At 48.7% G+C, this 21771-nt stretch overlaps 1 protein-coding gene and 2 non-coding genes across 3 annotated transcripts in view; 1 reads left to right on the top strand and 2 right to left on the bottom strand.

Annotated features, from left to right (window-relative positions):
• Positions 1-2202: 2202 nt before the first annotated feature.
• TRNAG-UCC (transfer RNA glycine (anticodon UCC)) lies at positions 2203-2274 on the bottom strand. Its single transcript has one exon. It is a non-coding gene; the product is annotated as a tRNA-Gly (tRNA).
• An 11196-nt stretch (positions 2275-13470) lies between these two features.
• LOC119108437 (myophilin-like) overlaps positions 13471-21771 on the top strand; it is a 20336-nt gene continuing 12035 nt past the window's right edge. Inside the window, exon 1 of the mRNA XM_037232009.1 lies at positions 13471-13499. Coding sequence (XP_037087904.1) covers positions 13471-13499 — 29 coding nt within the window. The remainder of the gene's footprint in view (positions 13500-21771) is intronic.
• On the bottom strand, positions 15170-15241 carry TRNAG-UCC (transfer RNA glycine (anticodon UCC)). The gene has a single exon. It is a non-coding gene; the product is annotated as a tRNA-Gly (tRNA).

Genomic DNA, 21771 nt, shown 5'->3' with positions numbered 1-21771 from the left:
GAGCCTGACAGCTGAGGCACAGCGAGTACGAGGCTGGTTTCTGCAGGCCGCCTGAGTGACGTTACTGACCGATGGAGCCGGCCGCTAGATAAGTCAGCAATCGGTGACCGACCTTAAAATCAATAGGTCAAGCTAAGGTCTTTGGTGGCGGCCAATGCGGAGATGGTGGCGCCCGTCGGCGAGAAACGATGGCGGAGTTGCGCTGTGCTGCGACAGAAGAGGAATTCGAGCAGGAATTATAAGCGGCCTTCGTTGACAGGTGGCAGCGGAGATAGGAGGAAAATATATAATTGAGATTAAGGCTGGTTTTGTTTTTCTTAAAGAAAATATCGCCGCTCCTTGCCAAAAAAATCCAACCGAAAATAAATCCTCCGCTCACCGAGCATTACAAACAGTCCTGACACGCGACGTGAATTTCACTGGCGACGAATTTTTAGACTCAAAATCAGCTGTTGTTTATCAGAAGTACCAGATGATGTCGTGCAGCAAACAAACATCTTTTTTATTGTTGCGATGGTCGATTATGTGCATTGAAAAAAACAGATAGCCTTTGGTTGTTGCCGCAACTGTCATCAGCGTATCATTTGTTGTTTTTGTTGCGCAATAACATTCTTACATCTATATTCAACACACATTTGTACCCGAGCGGTAGAAAGTGGTCAAATGTGCGCAGGGAGATATAGCACCACGTGCGATGCTTGCGTTTTATGACTAATTGAAGAATGTATTAAGCATCCCATTTTATGCAGTGTTGCATAAAAAGCCAACAATATTATTATGTATGCCGAGTACAAATATGGTAGGTGTAGGGCAAAAATAATTGGTAAATCCATTACTGAGACGCATGTCGGATCCGAATAGAACGGTACTGCATGGGTAGGTGCTCGGGCATTATGGTCGCTGCACTGTCCCCTTTGAAGGAAGTCATGTGTTGAAGGCTCCCAGAGTTGTCTGAACAAAGTAATTGGAACACGGCAGATAACGTCTTGCGAGAGGGTCAGCCCCCGTCTAGGAGAGGATAGGGAATGGTCATGCCCGCCCCGCCCCCCCCCCCCCCCCAAACAGTTCGCTGGTTATAAGTGAACATTCAACCACAAGCATACTACAACTAATTCGACGAAAACGAGGAATTGCATACTTGAAATGTATTACTCAATTATTATCACATTGGCAAAATATCGGGCACAAAATGAGGGGAATCACGTTTGAATAGTAGCACCATGCGATTAGGTACTTACCCACTAACAAGGTGCCTAGCGCAGGGCAGATACCTTGTTGGTGGGGGTGAGGTACCAGCCCGTATTGACTAAACTGCCACGGCATATGCACCCCCTCCTCGCCCCCGTTCTGCCCGATTCATCTCTTGGTTTTATAATGCTGTTTGCAACCCCATGTATGCAGATTCCACCGTCTAGTGCATAAATACACGGTACCTACCCACCAAGGCATATTCCTGGGCATCTCCCCATCTATCCACCAAGTCAGTGTTGTAGCTGTGCGACGCGCTCGCAGCTCGTGGCCCTCGAACTGCATCGCTTACACGCTCGACAAGCTGTCATCAGTTTTAAAAGACGTCGTCTTCCCTACACAGCCTGATGTGCGTGACGCTTCGTAGCTTGTTTACTTGTTTTAGTTTTGCTTTACCCTCCGACGTAAAATTATCCCGTTTTACTACCTATTCCACCTCCTGCCTGGGAGTGGGGTGCTGTGCGGGAGCGTAGGTGCGCCTTTGGAAAGGTCTGTGCACCGCACGCCCCCGCCCCGTCCCTCAGTATTCTCCGCTCATGGAGTTATACCTCTGCATTTTCGCTGACGATAACGAGATGAGCTCGTACACCTGGCGTCGCGGGGCGATGGTGACCGTCTCGGAGGAGGTCCGTTGATCACGCCTCGTGCCGGCGTCGGTTCGTGTTGCGCGCGCGTCGGCCCGCCGGTCGGCCGGCACCTCGGGGCCCCCGGAGTGTTGGCTAAGCGGGAGCAACGGCCGCTTGCATGTTGGGACGTTTATGTGCGAAATATGCCAGTACATAAGAGAGATGGTCATGTGACATGTTTGAATTCCGATGTGGGCGATATGAGAAAGACCAAGGACTGGGGCGACGTTAAGTTGATAGTGCGTTAACCACTCGCCTCCCTCTCACCGCTCGCGCGGCGACCATTGGCGGGTGAGCAGTGTGCTGGGCTTCGGTTTAAAACCACGCGTGCGATGGCCGGGAATCGAACCCGGGTCAACTGCTTGGAAGGCAGCTATGCTCACCACTATACCACCATCGCTTGCAGTCGTCGCAAATGCTGCATATAACGGTCAACAGTACTTGGTTTTCCTCAAGAAAGGAAAGTGAGCCAGTAAGTGCCAGATGTAGTTATGACAGGCCGGTCTGTCGTCTGATGGTGTCGGAATCACCGCCCCATCGCATGGTTGTGTATGCATTTGCCGTGGATTTATGGATGGTGACAATGGATTGTCGCATGGTCCTTGACACTGCATCGCTCTCAGCAAGTCACTGTTTCGTCCCGAGTGTTGATCTTCACGTTTGTTGGGTTCAGTTCAAGGCCTGGCGCCAGGCGTGGGGATTGCCTCAGCTCTCCCGTTGAACACGCTGCTGACATCAGAGCCGGGCTCATAGTGCATTAGTACAGCACGGGCTTTGATGCTGAAATTGTCTACCGCATTAGGAGCGCGGTGCAGTTCTGACTGCCGATAAATGCCATCTTTACTGTTATGCTTATGGTTTGGCATCTCTGGTAGCAAAATGGTCTGCTTTGAGGCATCTGTTTTGGCCATTTTCTCGTAACAACTTCTAGCCATGTCCATAAGAAATACGTTGGCATCACCGCAAACGCTTCTGAACGGCGTCCCAAAATGACGTCGCAAGACAATCATATACCTTCCAATCACCTAAAGAGCCGTCCTGGTATGCAAAACATGTACTGAATGTTCTTAAGGCAAAGGCCGTCTTCAACGTCTCGAGTGGGCGCGGAAATAACGTTTTGATATCACATGAAAGATAGGTCTTCAAATCCTGTCTCAAAAGACGTCTGGAGGGAAGCTAAAAAAAGAAAATGGCGTTATAACATCTTGTTAAATTCTGGTCATTGCGTCTTAAAATTCCCCCACTTCAGAGCGTTGCGTTATGGTAAAGTGCATGTTCCTCGATTGAAGGTATTCAAGCAGGCATCAGGCATAAAGAAACGTGCTGATAATTATTTGTACACTTTTGAATGGAAAAGACTGCCCAAGACAAGACAATTTCTTAGTCAAGCAGATATCCCCATCATTGCGTTATTGGCTACTTCATCGTACTACCCTCTCTTTTAATATATGTATCTGTGAACGGTCTGTGTCAACAATTCCAGGAGGACACAGCATCACTTACACGGCGGCGATGGCTGTGGGATGAAGCATGGATAGTGGTCAGGGATATGTGTGAGCAATTCGAAAACTGTCGTGCGCTGTTTATTTCGTGTTGTTGCATGGTGTATCCCCTAAAATAGAGCAAACGACGCATAAGAGCTTGCGTCTGGTTTTTGAACACCGGTTAGTACATAGCAGCGATTGTAACGCCTTGGAATGGCGTCTATGCCTATGCACAGTGTAGGGGGCTGCGAACACTTCTTATGGCCTTGAAACATCCAGTACATTATACTCTGTCAGTGCACAGCATCAGATGATGCATGCAAGTTTATACCACAGGGCATACGGTCTACTGAGATGTGGTGGAACAGTAAAGTATCTGACATATCTTGGTGACCAGCCATTTTAAATTATACTCTCTTCCTTCTCATTTGTATTTGAAAGGTGGGATAAGAGCACTTAAGGTCTACCTTGGTACAATCTAAATTTTATAGCCCAGGTACTTGGATCAATACTTTCAAACAGTGATGCTAGCCAAACAATGTTTTGCACGAGATGACACTGACATGATGTCCTAGGCATAATATGTATAGGGTTAAAAATAGGGAGAAATGGCTCACCGCGTATCACGGTTTTAGAATATATGCGTGTTAATGCCGACTCAACATTGTGGTAGGGCGGGCTTTTGCGGGCTTGATACCTTGCTGGCCGGGCGAGCCGGGCTATGGGCAAATAGTTTGGAGAATGTTGCCGTTCCAGTGTGTGTATTGAGGATCGTGCAAGACATATATGGTGAAACTTTTACAGAAACTCAACTTACGAAACGGGGCTAAAATGTAAGTTTCGAATGTCACAAGCACAAGTAAAAGGCTAAAGTGTGGTCACTGCTAATTTCGGCGTAGAGTATTGCTATCTGTGACAGTTGTGCATAATAGATTAACACAAAATAGGCTGTCCGATTACCAATCTTAGAGGCATTTGAAACTTGAAACCAACGTACCTGTGTGAACGTCAAAGGTTAATGTCCTTTGAACGTGACTTGGGACGTCGCACATGGTAACATCCTCACATGCTGTTGCTATATGAGGTCTAAATGGGTGCAAATTTGGAAGAAATTCTGAGGCGCCGGGCACAAATTCCTCAAATTCCTCTGACGTGACCGGTGTGGCATGAATGTCGCCACTGTTACTTACCACTTTTTCTAGTCACTGCTCTGTCTACGCCTGGTCCAATGACTGACATGCAGGCCATAAGACAGCAGCAGACCATGCAGTCAACGAAAAAAAGATGCAAGCCCACTTCGAGAATTCCAAGACCTTTGTGTGTTGACCAGCCGAGCAAAAGACCTCGATGACGACGTGCGGCAAACCCCTTACCCAAGATAATTATCAGACACGACCGTCATTTCAAGTCGGGATAAACAACCGACAGCGGCGGTTGTCCCTTACTCCGCGTGTTACACGGTGACCACGGGTCACTGTAACCCAGATCGTGCGTCCCTGGTGTCCGTGGCTGGAGTCACACGCCACACCCATCGCTCACACTCTCTCCCATACGTAATCCCACAAGCCGAGCCGACCGTTCAGCCGCCAGCCGTGGTATAAAATGTGAGACACCACCACGTTTCGTATCATTTGGTCCCACACACCCTACGGCACAACATGAAGGCAAGTGTTCTGAAGGTGGAGCAGAGCACAGGTCACAAAGTTTCCACGACATGTGTGAAGCAAGTTATTGTCTTCAATGGGTGTCCGATCGAAGGGACCAAAGAAGTGTTTTCCATCATACTCAAAAGGAAAACACTTCCTTTGCCAGATCGCTATTGTCTACAGTACTCCTGCGCATGATGTCGACAGTGTGCCGTAAAGGACAGCGGTACTTTGGAAGGACAGCGACGGAACAGCTGTCTTGATGTACCGTCTGCAGACGTGCTCTGAAAAATATCACCGGCAATACTCAGCATTTCGTACATTATGGCGTGTCTGTCATCGATAAAGCCAACGTATTAACACAGTAGGTAACTACGTATGTTTAACAACAGTCGGCGCTATAAAACATGCGGCACGTTTTCAGTTCTTCTTGGTCGCCGCTCTTCTGGCCATTGCCGCCGCCGACAACGCCCCAGGCTACGGGGCCCCGGCCCACCATCAGACCAGCTACGCCCCCGCCCCGGCTCGCCGCCAGCCCAGCTACGCCCCGGCCCACCAGCAGAGCTACGATCAGCCGCCAAAGTACCACTTCAACTACGACGTCCACGGCTACGGGGACTACGAGCCCCAGTTCAACGCTCAGGAGGGCCGTGATGGCTACAGTACCCAGGGCTCTTACTCTGTTGTCCTTCCCGACGGCCGTACCCAGAAGGTGGCCTACAACGTCGCTGATGCCTACTCTGGCTACGTCGCTGACGTCACGTACGAGGGTGAGGCCCGCTACGACCAGGCTTACGCCCGCCCCTCTTACCATCCGCAGTCCAGCTACAAGCCCGCCGTCAAGTCGGCTGCGTCCCACTACTAGAAAACGAGCTCCAGCAGACATAAAAACTGGTCGAATGTAGTTATGAAATGATTGTTACTGAATATATCGCGCAACATTCTCTGACATCTTTGCACCGATAGCACCAGCCCCAGTGGCTTTAATCTCTGAGGGATGGAATCAATAATATCAAACACTGAAAATATCTATGCAGGCGGTTTGACCTTCCCAGACAACTTGAATTGCCATCCTGTACTTGATCTTGCATTTTTCTCAGTAAGTCGCTATGTGCTTCTAAATTTCACCTTGACACTTATTGGGTTCAGTTCAACGTCTGGTACCAAGCCTGGGCGCAGTCTCTCTCGCTCTCATGTTCAACACGCTGTTAACATCACAGCCAGGCTCACAGTGCATTGACACAGCCTGAACATTATGCTGAAATTCTCTACTGTATTAGGAACACGTTGCGGTACTGACTGCCGATAGATGCTAATATCTTTACTGTCGTGGTCTTTATGGTGTGGCGTCTGTGGTGGCATAAAGGAGTTCTTCAGGCATCATGTCTGGCCATTTCCTCGTAACAACTTTTTAGTTATGACCGTAAAAAGTAGGTTGGCATCACCGCAAATGCTCCTGAAAGACGGCCCAAAATGACGTCGGCACTACATCCATATACATTTCAATCACGTGAAGATGCGTCTTGGTATTATGCAAAGGACGTCTTTTGCGTCTCAAGAGGACGCCGGAAAGACGCTTAATTGTCTCATAAAAATGGGTTCTGAAGTTCTGTTGCAAAGATATCTGGAAAAAGCTTAAAAACTGAAAATGGCGTGATTTGCAAATGGCGTATTTTGAATTTGGTGAAAAATAAAATGGCGTCATTTAAAAAAACTGACCAGGCTTTTGGAAGTGCAGAAGGAGTTCCTAGTGGTGAGAAGGATATGTGGAAAATTTGAAAACTGCAATATGCTGTTTCTTCCGTGCTGTCGCATGATGTATCCAGTTAAGGACGGCAAACAACATATAAGTGTCTGCGTCTAGTTCTTGAATACGAGTTATTACATAGCAGCACTTTCGGCGCGCTGGAATAGGGTTTGTTTTTATGCACAATGGGATGAACTGCGGACACTTCCTAGGACCCTGACGCATGCAGCAGATTTTACTCTCTCAGTGTACAAACATTGGATGATGCATGCAACTTTAGAGGACAGGGTCTGTAGTCTATTAAGATCGGGTGGGAGAGTGAAGTCTCTAATGCATTTTGGTGACGAATCATTTTGAATTCCACTCTCTACCTTCTCATTTGTAGTAGGTAGCTGGCATCACTGCTCATAAGGTCTTCGTTAGTACAGTATAAATGTTATAGCCCAGGTACTTGGATCATTCTTTTCTAAACAATATCATTGATGCCAGCGAAACAAGGTTTTGCAGGAGATGACAATTATATGACATTTTAGGCACGATATGGTTGGGTTCAAATTCAGGTGAAATGACACGGCGGATATTACCATTATCAAGTAAACGCGGGTTGATGTCGGCCTAGTATTGTAGCAGAGCGGGCTTTTGCGGGCTGCATACCTGGCGGGCGGGAGCGTGCCGGGCTGTGAGCTAATATTTTGGAAAAAGCTGCGTCTCAAGCGTGTGCATTTAGGATCGTGCAATGTATATATGGTGAAGTTTGTATAGAAACTGGATTTGCGAAACGGAGCTCAAATGTGCGCTTCAAATATCACCATCAGAGATAAAGAGATCAACTTGGATTACCGCAAAGTTTGGCGTAGTAAATTGAAATCTGCAACAGTTTGCGAAAAACTGTAACAGAAACAAGTTGTCCGATTACTAATCCTAGGGTTATTTAAATCTTAAAATTACATACTCGTGTGAACTTCAGAAGATTAGTGTCCTTTGGGCGTGACTTCAGACGTCGCACGGGATAACATCCTCACCTGCTATTGCTTCCTGACATCTAAGTGGATGCGAATTTGGACGAAATTTTGAGTGGCTGGGGTGAAAATCCTTTTTTTGTGCCCGGTGTGGCGTGGAAAAACAACATCGTTACTACCTATTTCTTCTCGCCACAACCTTGTCTGCACCAGATTACATGACTAATACTAAGGCCATAAAACAGCAATGAGACATGCAGCTAACAAAAACGTGCAAACCCGCTCAAAGAAATCCAAGAGCTGTGTGTGTTGACCACCCAGGCAAGAGACCGTGATGAAGACGTGCGGCAAACCACTTATCCAAGGTGATTACGAGCCAAATCGCCGTCTTAAGTTGGGATAAACAACTGTTCATAAACCGCGTGTCGCACGGTGACCACAGGTCACTGTGACCCATATCGTGCGTCCCTGGTCTCCGGAGCTGGGGTCACACGCCACACCCATCGCTCACGCCCTCTTCCATACGTAATGCTCACGAGCCGAGCCGACTGTCCAGCCACCAGCCGCGGTATAAAAGGTGAGACACCACCAAGGTTGGCATCACTCGATCCCACGCACCCTGCCGCACAACATGAAGGCAAGTGTTCTGGAGAAGGAGCAGATAACAGGTCATAAGGTTTCCGGGACGTACATGGAACAAAAGCCATTGTCTTCGACGGGTGTTTTGATGGAAGAGGCAAAGGAAGTGTTTTTATTCATACTCTGAATGGAAACACTTCCTTGCCTGATCACTGTTGTCTATAATGCCAGAACACATTATACCGGCAATGCATCGTAAGGAGCAACAGAAGCTCTGAAGTACAGCGATGATGCAGTCGACTTGATATGCCGTCTGCATACGTGCTCAGGAAGACATCACCTGCAATACTCAGCAGTTAGGACATGATGGCGTGTTTGTTATCGATAAATGCAACGCATAGACACAAGAGGTAACTACGCATATTTAAAGGCATTCAGCGCTATGAAATATGCGGCATGCTTTCAGTTCTTCTTGGTCGCCGCTCTTCTGGCTGTTGGCGCCGCCGACAACGCCCCAGGCTACAGGGCCCCGGCCCACCATCAGACCAGCTACGCCCCTGCCCCCGCTCACCGCCAGCCCAGCTACGCTCCGGCCCACCAGCAGAGCTACGATCAGCCGCCCAAGTACCACTTTAACTACGACGTCCACGGCTACGGAGACTACGAGCCCCAGTTCAACGCTCAGGAGGGTCGTGATGGCTACAGCACCCAGGGCTCTTACTCTGTTGTCCTCCCCGACGGCCGTACCCAGAAGGTGGCCTACAACGTCGCTGATGCCTACTCTGGCTACGTCGCTGATGTCACGTACGAGGGTGAGGCCCGCTACGACCAAGCTTACGCCCGTCCCTCGTACCATCCGCAGCCCAGCTACAAGCCCGCCGTCAAGTCGGCTGCGTCCCACTACTAGAAAACGAGCTCCAGCAGACATAAAAACTGGTCGAATGTAGTTATGAAATGATTGTTACTGAATATATCGCGCAGCATTCTCTGACATCTTTGCACCGATAGCACCAGCCCCAGTGGCTTTAATCTCTGAGGGATGGAATCAATAATATCAAACACTGAAAATATCTATGCAGGCGGTTTGACCTTCCCAGACAACTTGAATTGCCATCCTGTACTTGATCTTGCATTTTTCTCAGTAAGTCGCTATGTGCTTCTAAATTTCACCTTGACACTTATTGGGTTCAGTTCAACGTCTGGTACCAAGCCTGGGCGCAGTCTCTCTCGCTCTCATGTTCAACACGCTGTTAACATCACAGCCAGGCTCACAGTGCATTGACACAGCCTGAACATTATGCTGAAATTCTCTACTGTATTAGGAACACGTTGCGGTACTGACTGCCGATAGATGCTAATATCTTTACTGTCGTGGTCTTTATGGTGTGGCGTCTGTGGTGGCATAAAGGAGTTCTTCAGGCATCATGTCTGGCCATTTCCTCGTAACAACTTTTTAGTTATGACCGTAAAAAGTAGGTTGGCATCACCGCAAATGCTCCTGAAAGACGGCCCAAAATGACGTCGGCACTACATCCATATACATTTCAATCACGTGAAGATGCGTCTTGGTATTATGCAAAGGACGTCTTTTGCGTCTCAAGAGGACGCCGGAAAGACGCTTAATTGTCTCATAAAAATGGGTTCTGAAGTTCTGTTGCAAAGATATCTGGAAAAAGCTTAAAAACTGAAAATGGCGTGATTTGCAAATGGCGTATTTTGAATTTGGTGAAAAATAAAATGGCGTCATTTAAAAAAACTGACCAGGCTTTTGGAAGTGCAGAAGGAGTTCCTAGTGGTGAGAAGGATATGTGGAAAATTTGAAAACTGCAATATGCTGTTTCTTCCGTGCTGTCGCATGATGTATCCAGTTAAGGACGGCAAACAACATATAAGTGTCTGCGTCTAGTTCTTGAATACGAGTTATTACATAGCAGCACTTTCGGCGCGCTGGAATAGGGTTTGTTTTTATGCACAATGGGATGAACTGCGGACACTTCCTAGGACCCTGACGCATGCAGCAGATTTTACTCTCTCAGTGTACAAACATTGGATGATGCATGCAACTTTAGAGGACAGGGTCTGTAGTCTATTAAGATCGGGTGGGAGAGTGAAGTCTCTAATGCATTTTGGTGACGAATCATTTTGAATTCCACTCTCTACCTTCTCATTTGTAGTAGGTAGCTGGCATCACTGCTCATAAGGTCTTCGTTAGTACAGTATAAATGTTATAGCCCAGGTACTTGGATCATTCTTTTCTAAACAATATCATTGATGCCAGCGAAACAAGGTTTTGCAGGAGATGACAATTATATGACATTTTAGGCACGATATGGTTGGGTTCAAATTCAGGTGAAATGACACGGCGGATATTACCATTATCAAGTAAACGCGGGTTGATGTCGGCCTGGTATTGTAGCAGAGCGGGCTTTTGCGGGCTGCATACCTGGCGGGCGGGAGCGTGCCGGGCTGTGAGCTAATATTTTGGAAAAAGCTGCGTCTCAAGCGTGTGCATTTAGGATCGTGCAATGTATATATGGTGAAGTTTGTATAGAAACTGGATTTGCGAAACGGAGCTCAAATGTGCGCTTCAAATATCACCATCAGAGGTAAAGAGATCAACTTGGATTACCGCAAAGTTTGGCGTAGTAAATTGAAATCTGCAACAGTTGTGCGCAAAACTGTAACAGAAACAAGTTGTCCGATTACTAATCCTAGGGTCATTTCAATCTTAAAATTACATACTCGTGTGAACTTCAGAAGATTAGTGTCCTTTGGGCGTGACTTCAGACGTCGCATGAGGTAACATCCTCACCTGCTATTGCTTCCTGACATCTAAGTGGATGCGAATTTGGACGAAATTTTGAGTGGCTGGGGTGAAAATCCTGTTTTTTGTGCCCGGTGTGGCGTGGAAAAACGACAGCGTTACTACCTATTTCTTCTCGCCACAACCTTGTCTGCACCAGATTACATGACTAATACTAAGGCCATAAAACAGCAATGAGACATGCAGCTAACAAAAACGTGCAAACCCGCTCAAAGAAATCCAAGAGCTGTGTGTGTTGACCACCCGGGCAAGAGACCGTGATGAAGACGTGCGGCAAACCACTTATCCAAGGTGATTACGAGCCAAATCGCCGTCTTAAGTTGGGATAAACAACTGTTCATAAACCGCGTGTCGCACGGTGACCACAGGTCACTGTGACCCATATCGTGCGTCCCTGGTCTCCGGAGCTGGGGTCACACGCCACACCCATCGCTCACGCCCTCTTCCATACGTAATGCTCACGAGCCGAGCCGACTGTCCAGCCACCAGCCGCGGTATAAAAGGTGAGACACCACCAAGGTTGGCATCACTCGATCCCACGCACCCTGCCGCACAACATGAAGGCAAGTGTTCTGGAGAAGGAGCAGATAACAGGTCATAAGGTTTCCGGGACGTACATGGAACAAAAGCCATTGTCTTCGACGGGTGTTTTGATGGAAGAGGCAAAGGAAGTGTTTTTATTCATACTCTGAATGGAAACACTTCCTTGCCTGATCACTGTTGTCTATAATGCCAGAACACATTATACCGGCAATGCATCGTAAGGAGCAACAGAAGCTCTGAAGTACAGCGATGATGCAGTCGACTTGATATGCCGTCTGCATACGTGCTCAGGAAGACATCACCTGCAATACTCAGCAGTTAGGACATGATGGCGTGTTTGTTATCGATAAATGCAACGCATAGACACAAGAGGTAACTACGCATATTTAAAGGCATTCAGCGCTATGAAATATGCGGCATGCTTTCAGTTCTTCTTGGTCGCCGCTCTTCTGGCTGTTGGCGCCGCCGACAACGCCCCAGGCTACAGGGCCCCGGCCCACCATCAGACCAGCTACGCCCCTGCCCCCGCTCACCGCCAGCCCAGCTACGCTCCGGCCCACCAGCAGAGCTACGATCAGCCGCCCAAGTACCACTTTAACTACGACGTCCACGGCTACGGAGACTACGAGCCCCAGTTCAACGCTCAGGAGGGTCGTGATGGCTACAGCACCCAGGGCTCTTACTCTGTTGTCCTCCCGGACGGCCGTACCCAGAAGGTGGCCTACAACGTCGCTGATGCCTACTCTGGCTACGTCGCTGACGTCACGTACGAGGGTGAGGCCCGCTACGACCAGGCCTACGCCCGCCCCTCTTACCACCCGCAGCCCAGCTACAAGCCCGCCTACAACCCGGCCAAGTCCTACTACTAGAAACAAGCTTCAACTGTGAAGAGACAGGACAAATGTTGTATGCGTGCGATTGCAAACTAGTTGAACATATTTATGGAATGGTTCTTACTGAATAAATTCCACAATATTCTATCACAATTTCGCAGCGGAAACACCAGCCCCAGTGACCATAATCTCCGCTCGTTGTAATCAAAATACCGAACACTCACTAAAAAAATTGATGCAAACGGCTTAGACTTTCTCAGAGTTGCTCGAAAATGTTTGGTGCGCTTGATGGCATTTCAAGAACACATATCTTGCCGTGTGTCTCAGTGCCTTTGCGATCCATACTGCACTGCGCAAACGCATTGCTTGAGCTAAACCGTTCTTCGACACCTGAGAAGCTAGCGTGCACATCTTTGTTTTATATTTGATAGTCAAGTTCCATTCAACTTCAATGCTCTTCAATCTTTAAAGGCCTTTTTCCCATATATCAGACGGCTTCAAGTTCAAGGTTGATTTTCTTCACATGAATACCAGCATGTCCCAATCCGGTTGAAGTATTTGCGTTGATGTAGTGTTGTTTCGGCATGGTGTAGGACCTATTTGAGGGCTGATGGCTTGGTTGCCAGTTTTTGGCGCCTGTAGTTTATTGGCAATGCAAACAGCTTGGCAGAACTAGAATACCCCAAACAAAATGTTTTGGACGAAATTTGTGAATGGTGCAAGACCCACACCATCTCATTCAGTGATATCGTTGTGCATCATTTATGATTAAACCACAACACCTTCCAAGTGTTCACAGGTGCGTTTTACCAGCTAACCGTTGTCATTCACAACCAGGGAAACGCTTACCTATAGACAAAGTACAATGAACGCTTTAAAACAAACGGCAGGGATCGTATGTGTTCATAGAGCAGAAACCGAACATGCACTCACGCCCCCATATCAGTTTTCTGAAGCCAACAGTGGCACTGCCGGGTTACTATGGCTGAAGACCGTGATACGGACCCAAGGTAGGTATTACCGATTGGTCAGATACTCCCCATCTCAAAAACGAACTTGGGGTGGGACCTGTTTGCGCCTGTTCTAAAAAAACGGTTTCGACGCGAGGCAGCACGAACCACAATAGGCAACGCGCCATGAGAGCATTGCAAAATTGACAGCCGCACAAAACTTAACGAGACAGCGTGGAACATTTCCGTGGATGACATCGGGGAAATTATTATTCGTTCAATTTTTCCCCTCGGCCGAACGCACCTTTAATGTTATGCTGGAATACTGCCGGTCTGAGGCAGAGTTTCTCGTGTGCAATCCCTAACCATTTTACGTTGTTTTAATGGCTCACTTCCATACGTGGACGGCTTAAGAGGAAACAAACCCACCACATCAACTGCAAAGTATTCATTGACTCTAGCGCGCTTCATCTAACGAGAAACATAATAGTACAAATCAAAGGAAAACTCTACTGAGGCCGGAGAAACGAAACCCGCTACCATCATCGCTTGAAACCTTTTTTGGCGACACCTATCTTTGTCGCATGACTGTATTGTGGTTCCCAGCCCACTGATGCAATCAGAAGTGTGGTGGGATTTCATTGCCCGCAAAGGAAAACATGACAAAAACAAGGCTAACCATTCGTGGTTTCATACTCGTCAGTTTTGGCTCCGCGCAATATTTTTTTCAGGGGTGAACGAGAACCCGTCAACACCACATCGAAGCACTATATCGCTACCGTTCTGATGCCTTTTGGGGGTCGTGGGACAACTTCACGGGATCGATCAGGACAAATATGGCTACTACAGGACAGCGAGACACCGCACACGCTACGAGTCTTACTAGACTGGTTGGAGAATATTGTTTTCGGAAGGCCACGTCAGCCATAGTGTGGGCTTCTCACTGGCCCAACTTGTCATCCCTGGACTGTGTGCGGTGGGGTTACCTCAAGGGACCACATCCCTGTACACAAGCTGGTGACCTTTAAGGATTTCAACACTGCCTTGATACTTGAGATGGACAGGTCACGGTCAACAAGATCGAACGCACGGATATTTGATCGAACGGAAGATTGAACATCTGTAGCAGGTTTGGATGGCTTGCAGCCAGGAGCCCATTGTATCTCGCATTCAGCATTCAGGGTTCATCAGAACTCAGGGATGTATTCCGTTGTCCCGATTTGTTGGATACGGAATCACTGATGACTGTCACTGTCGCTAATCGTGTTTTGCGACTGAATTGCCAGTCTAATGCCAAAATACTCGTGATTGTGCGATAAACACACGTGCCCCTGATGCGAAAAACTTAAGTGAAGTTTTATCTTGGCTTCCTTACCAATGCCCCACATATGGCTGTCTCCGAGGAGGTCACTAGAGGACGCCTTGTCCCGGCGTCGAGTTCCGCTTTCCCGTTATCGAGCGGGAGGAACGGCCACATTCCGGTAGGAAGGATTGTGTGCGAAGTGTGTTAGTTGCAAGAAAAAATTGCGATGGAACAGTTTTGACTAACGGCGTAGGCGATATCTAGAACACCAGCACTATGGTGGTGTCGGGATGATGATCTGCTGACTACTCGCCTCACTCTCACCGCTCACGCGATAGCCACTGGCGAAGGAGCAGCGTGCTTGGCTTCGCGCTGTGCGCGTGCCGTGTGTGGGACTGGATGCCTCCTCTCGGATCAAAACCAGGCGTGCGATGGCCGGGAATCGAACCCGGGTCAACTGCTTGGAAGGCAGCTATGCTCACCACTATACCACCATCGCCTGCGTTCATTGCAAATGCTGCATATAATGCTGCACCAGCACTTGGTTTTCCTTAAAAAGTGAAAGTGGGCCAGTGAGTGTCACGCGTAGTTATTATAGGTCTGTCTGTCATTTGACGTCCGACGAAATGACGTTTACGAGACAACCATATACCTTCCAACCACATAAAATTACGTCCTGGTATGCAAAGCACGTCTTGAACGTCTCGGGAGGACACCGAATAGGCGTTTTGATCTCACATCAAAAATATATCCTCAAATCCTGGGTGAAAGGATGTCTGGAAGGCACTTAAAAACTTTGAAAGTGGGGTTACATTATCTTACATTATCCTTTGATGACATCCTCTTGCCATCGCATCTTAAAATTGCTCCAATTTAGAACGTTACGTTACGTTGAAGGGAATGTTCCAACTTTGAAGTCATTCAAGCAGGCATCATATATGACGAGACTCAATGCGTCAAGGTTTTCCTACTTACGCCATCGTACCTCGCACAGCATTGATTGAGGTCTAATTGACCGCCGTTATCTCTGGAAATCGTGCTCACGAACGCCAGATATGAACGACTCGACTATTTTTGTATTTCCCTTGATCGCTGCCAGTAGCACCGGCAGGAGGAGCCACGGGGGCATGTGCACCCCCCTTAGGATCCCGAGAGGCCCGACGGGCCTTTCGGGATCTGCGGCTGAAGCCTGATTTGAGGGCTTAAAGGGCCCGAAAAGCCGACCGGAGGTTGTGTTGAGGGGCCGGCCCTGCGGGCCAGGAACTTTAATGTCATCCAGAGCGTCATGTGTGCTAATCAGGGGCCCCTGAGTCGATAAGGGCCTATATGTCGGTCAGACACCTCCAGTTAAGCATAGACGGCACCGTGTCGGCACGGCCTGGTGGCCCATTGCCCAATCAGGAACAAAGCAGGAGCCAGAGATTTACATTGTTCGGGGCCCCAGCGTCTGTCAGGGGTTCCACAGTGCCTCACATGGGGTCCTGTGTTGGCAAGGAGCCCGAATCATCCAGAGGCAGTGTTTGAGGAGGCTTGAAGAGCCTGGAGGGCCCACCGGGACCGGCGATCAAGGGCCCGGTTGGAGAGCTAAATGACACGAAGTGCTGGTCGGGTCTCATTCAGGGGCTCCAGCCTGCAGGGATGGTCCTGATGTGACAGTCAGACGGACCTCTTTGTCTATCGGGGACGCCGTATCGATATGGGCCTATATGTCGGTCAGGCACCATCAGCAGCGCATAGTCAGCTCCGTGTCCATATGGGCCGGGGGGGGGGATCAACTTCCCAATCAGGTACAAAGCCGGAGCCAGCGATTTACATTGGTCGAAGCCATTATATCTGAAAGGGGCCCGCAGTGCATAAAAGAGGGTCCTGTGTTTGCAAGGGATCCCGAGCCGACCAAGGGCAGTGCTCCATGAGGTCCGAAGAGGGCCCCGGGGGGCCAGCGGAACCAACGATTAAGGGCTCATTTGAGTGCATGAAGGCCAGAAGGGTTGGCTGTTGGACACGTAAGAAATTGCGACCCGAAGGGCCGTTACCTAAAATATCAGTCAGAGGTCTTCTGCACCGTTTGAAGACCCTGAGACAATGCCGGTGTATCGGTCGGCCGAACAGTGAGCTCACTGTCAGTCAAAACTTTAAGCGCCTATTTCGCTAGTAGAGACAAGGCCATGTAGGTGATTCGCATTGACCAGGCCCGCTGCAACAATGCTGGGCTTCTGCATCGGTCAGGGGCCCAGTGCCTAACATTGATCAACATAGACAGGGACGGGACCTCGAATGACAGAGGACTTCTTGCGTTGGACGGGGCCCTCTGACAAAAAGAGAAATATTAAAGCTTATGATGAGTGTTCACGTTCAGACAATGGAAGGGTCCTGTGCCAGGCGAAGCCAGCAATACCGGACGGCGGGTCCTCCAGCCCAGTTCTAGCATGAACCCGTTAAACCGAAGCCCGAAAGCTTTCCGCGTCGGGAAGAGACCCATGTGATATGATGTATGCCTTTAAGGGCCTCCGCACCGAACGGGGGTCCCGCACCATATCGTCAGAATGGCAGGCGGAAGACACCCCGCGGTGGGACGGCCCTTCAGGTCCTGACCGGGAACAAAAATGTGCCCCGTAGTGCTCTACTCAAAAAACCCTTGCCCGGAAATATTGGGCCTCATCAGTGTTGAAAAGAGTGGGTCGACCTGCGTTTAAAAACCAACATTGTCGTTCCATGTTTGCATGAGAACTTTCACTCTTTTGCAGCATCGATGAGTGGAACAACTTACGCCAAAAGGCTTGGGCCTGCTCGCCCAAAATCTCGCGAGCAAGGACAGCGATGGTCCTTGCAGCGATGGTGACCTTTGTGTTGCAGGAAGGTTGGCCGACGTTGGCCGAACTAGATGTCAAGCTCATAGAAGTTGTGTATGCTTGCGTATGCGGCTGTATGCTCGAGAATAAAATGCGATTTCTATTTAAGGCAAGTGAGTACTCAAGCTGCCCATAGAAATTATTAAAAAATTGGCATGCCGCGGGTAATAATCTTTACCTTCGTTTTCACGATCATTAGCAAGTTTTAGGTGACACCTTGTAATTTCTAAGTCCCATTATGTATCCTAAAATAGAACTACTAATGCGCCGCAAACAGCAAGCTTCTTCAGAACGGTTAGTATCTCCACCGATCGGCATGTGGTCGTGTTTACAGAATGCGTAAGTCGCCATTTTTGCCACGCTCTGGGGAAAATACATTTAAATCCGCAGCTCCTTTAAACGCTCCCCGTGTCCGTTATAATGGATGGGCATGGTAAGGGAATGCTCATGCATTACCTTATACATTCCGTGCTATTTCTTTACCTTGCCTGTCTCTCCTGGTTCCGCACTGATAACGCTGCGCACCCCGTACCCCGTTTACGCTGCGTTAAACGTAACATCCCAAAATGGTTCGTTGAGGCCCTAAATGAAACTCGAAACAAATAATAGCCATGTTTCTTGCCAGGCGAAGACCCAAATAGTATTTGGCTATTAGGCTTTAATTCCTTTTCAAAGATGCTATCACGATTTGCAACAACACCTGAACGTAAAGTTAAGTTGTCCAACACCCCCTCTTTCCCTTGTTACGCCTCCGTAACGCTACATCAACAGCCCTTCCCTCCATTCATAGCGAAGTTTATGGAGGCATTTGAAGCCAGACTTCAATCTGTGTGCACATTTATTTTGCTTGACGGAATAACTAGAAACCTTGGACTCCGTAGTGTTCCATATGCTTTCGCAAGCGTCTGGATATTTGGCATTACGCTTCAAACCGACGGGTGAACAGTAGTTGCACTTGGTTCCAATGAAAACAGATACCGGGGTGGTAATGCTGACAATATATTCTATATCTGCAATGCATCCTTAATTTTATCAAATATCTCACTCAAAAAAGCTAATAGCAACAATTTGTTTGAAGAACTCAACACCCGGAAGCCGCTGGCACGTCTGTACAAACTATTTTGGCTCTTCGAGAACAGAAGCACTGTTTCCCGCCGGTGCAGTGGAAGTTCCCGGGTGTGCACACCCGATCTAAACAAGCACCCGCGACACAAGTTGGTGCATGCAGGGGGCACTTTTTGTTGGCGCACGGGTCGGGGAAGGCGGGGGCGGTGCAGTTGAGTCCCCCTCTGGATGCACCCGGACAGCAGAGCAGGTTCGATGCGCAGTCGTTGTCGTACTGGCAGAAGGTGCCGTTGGCCTGGGACACCTGCTTCGGCGACGGACAGAAGCCGGGCTTGGGCTTGGCCCTTGGCACACACTGGACAGTGAACAGGCAGCTGGGGAAGTATTTGCGAGTCACACCTCGGCATAAAGGGTCGCGAGCCAGGACAGGTCGCGAGCGAGACCTCCTCACCGTCACACAGGCTGTGCCAGTTCCGCATCGGACCGTAGCGCACCGATCGGGGATACAGACCGGCAAGGGATAGCACGGGGCGCCGATACAGAGGACCTGCTGCAGCACGCAGGTCCGCAGACGGCCGCAGCGGACGTTCTGGCAGCTGGGGGGACGCTTCTTTACGGGAGCTGGCCACTTCACTCACACCGGGTGGTGGCCGAAGCAGAAGCCATGGGAGCACCGGCGACGTAGTTCGCAACGTTGACCCTTCGGGCACAACTTCACGCAACTGATACGTTTAGGCGCCGAGACGGGCTCTGAAAGTCGGACACGTGCTTGTTACTCTTTAAAGCAGTCAGTGCCTGGTATCTCTGAGCACTGTTCAATAGCAGCGGGTGGCATTTGCGCCGCTGCTACCATTGCATTGCAACGCTGGTGTGCGGCAGGAACGCCGCCGTTACCTCAACGGCGATACATATTATCTATGTATGCGACAAACACAAATAAACACATTGATGTGTTCAAATTTAAACATGGCATACGTCTGTTTAGGCTTCATTTCGCCACGTGGCATGGCCACGTAGATATTGACGTATACATCTGAAGCGGGGCGATGATGAAAAGAACTTGGCATATGACGTGGCTTAGTGGGATCAATTGTTGCCCTAAATTTTGCTATCAATCGGGAGGTTCCGTTACAATCAATACACTGATAGCATACCAAAGCTGTGTCATCACTAGTTTGTAAACAGCAGGTGCTAAGTCCCATCGATCCCGCTATCCTGTCATGTTTTGAGGAAAGAATACACGGGAAATCAAAGTAATAATTAAAAAAGACCCCCAATACATCAGAATGGGATTCTGAGAGTGAGAAAGACCCAAAATAACAAATAAGCTTCTGTGGCGACTGAAGCACTTCACTGAATGAGTTTCAGTCAGTCTTAGGTGCAGGCGTTTTGTTTCACACAAGGTAAGGTACGGAACAAACTCCTCGACAGACAGGTAAGTTGATGCATGACAAGTTTTCCCTGGAAAAAATCAGGCACGATGTACTATTTCTTCTTTTTTCCAGGTAAGCCAGGTCTACGTCATCCGCGTGGTCAAAAGAAGGAAGTGTATATCGTGGTTTAAAATTCAAGACACCAACTGTCACCGAGAACTTAATAATGCACCTTGCTTAAGTTGTTTCTGATGAACACTGCAATGGCGCACTTTTAGCTAAAGCCGTTTTAGCGGAAAATATCTGGACACAACATAAACGATTGAAGTTGTGCTACCAGCATAAATGCTTAACACGGGCCTTGACGATTAAATCCCAGTAGATTCCATATATTTGTGGCGCATCGCGATTAGTGACCCTTCTCATAAAAATTAGTTATAGACCGTTTGTATTTTACTATCTGTAATTTAGAGTTTACAAACTAAAAGTTACAACTGTTTCATAAAACCAGCGCGTGTTGTAGAACCGTAATTGTAAAACACGACGCCGTGTTTAAGTTGTCAACGCCAATCGGCGGTCTTGCCAACGACGCATAAGAACTACGCCTGACCGGCTTTTTCCACTCCATGGGCCCAACTTTGACGTGACGTCACTGGAGTTTCGACACAGCGAAGGCAGCGCGCAACCCCGCGCGGTGGATATTACGATCTAGATAGTTCCGTTTCCGTTGGTTATAGCTATACTGCATGTCAAATTTGTTGGGCATAGCTACGCTTTCCTCCTTCCACCTCATGTAATGCGTTACATCATCAAACGATTAGTTCCGTGCAACTTCGGGATACCTAACCTAAATTACATCACCCACGCTGAGCTCGATATTAATAGCAATGCATGCAGTCAGGTTCACGCAGTCAGGCTGGCGGTTCTCGCCGTTCCCGCTTCTACCGGCGCCGGTTTCTGTGTCGCCCGTGTGCACGTGCCCAGGGTCGCACCTAGAATATTGGTGCAGCAGGGTTGACACAGAGGTCTATGAAAGATCCCTGTTGAAAGAGTCCCGAAGTTTTGAGCGGACTGCGACTTTTCCTTTCGTTTCTTTTTCATCCAGTTCTTCCGACGGACGTGTTCATAGAGGTGGCCATGGAATGGACACTGAGGGGACAAAGTGCTTGTTTCGTTCAGGCGGCGCCGTGAGTGAAACGCTGGGGGCCACAGAATACTTATGGTACGGCATTCAGGTGCCACGGGCGCCGGGCCTTCTGATCGATTCCGGGCCGCTCTGAGGACACATTGATTTTCTTCATGACCCAGGCCGTCCTCTGACGGGAGCAGTTGGTCCGGCTCGGAGTAGTCTTTAAGTGACCCACAATAATTTCTTACGGGCGCGAGGGGTCTACTTAATGACACAGGAATCACTTAACAAAATCAGGTCCTTGGGTGAAACGCAGTGTTGGGCCCTTTGTTGGTTAATGGTCATACTATCGGACACGAAGGTGCTGTGCCGAATTTTAGGTATAGAGGAGAGATATTCATTCGTTTAACCCAACCACCGCAGTGAACAGCGACGCCTACCTGGAAATCTTGAGGACATTGATATGGCCCTAGTTATACATGCTCAAGTGAACATGTCGCATTCGCAGTTTAGGTGACGCCTTTCACGTACTTGCCGGTCTCACTGCGCCTTAAAGACATGGTGTGTGTTAGAAAGTGAGCGCTATAAATCGTCTCTAAAATGCACGTTGGTC

This window comes from Pollicipes pollicipes, unplaced genomic scaffold (genome assembly GCF_011947565.3).
Source record: "Pollicipes pollicipes isolate AB1234 unplaced genomic scaffold, Ppol_2.1 Scaffold_6686;HRSCAF=7923_pilon_pilon_pilon, whole genome shotgun sequence".
In the NCBI taxonomy this organism is placed as follows: Eukaryota; Metazoa; Arthropoda; class Thecostraca; order Pollicipedomorpha; family Pollicipedidae; genus Pollicipes; species Pollicipes pollicipes.
This window is presented reverse-complemented; position numbering and strand designations above follow the sequence as displayed.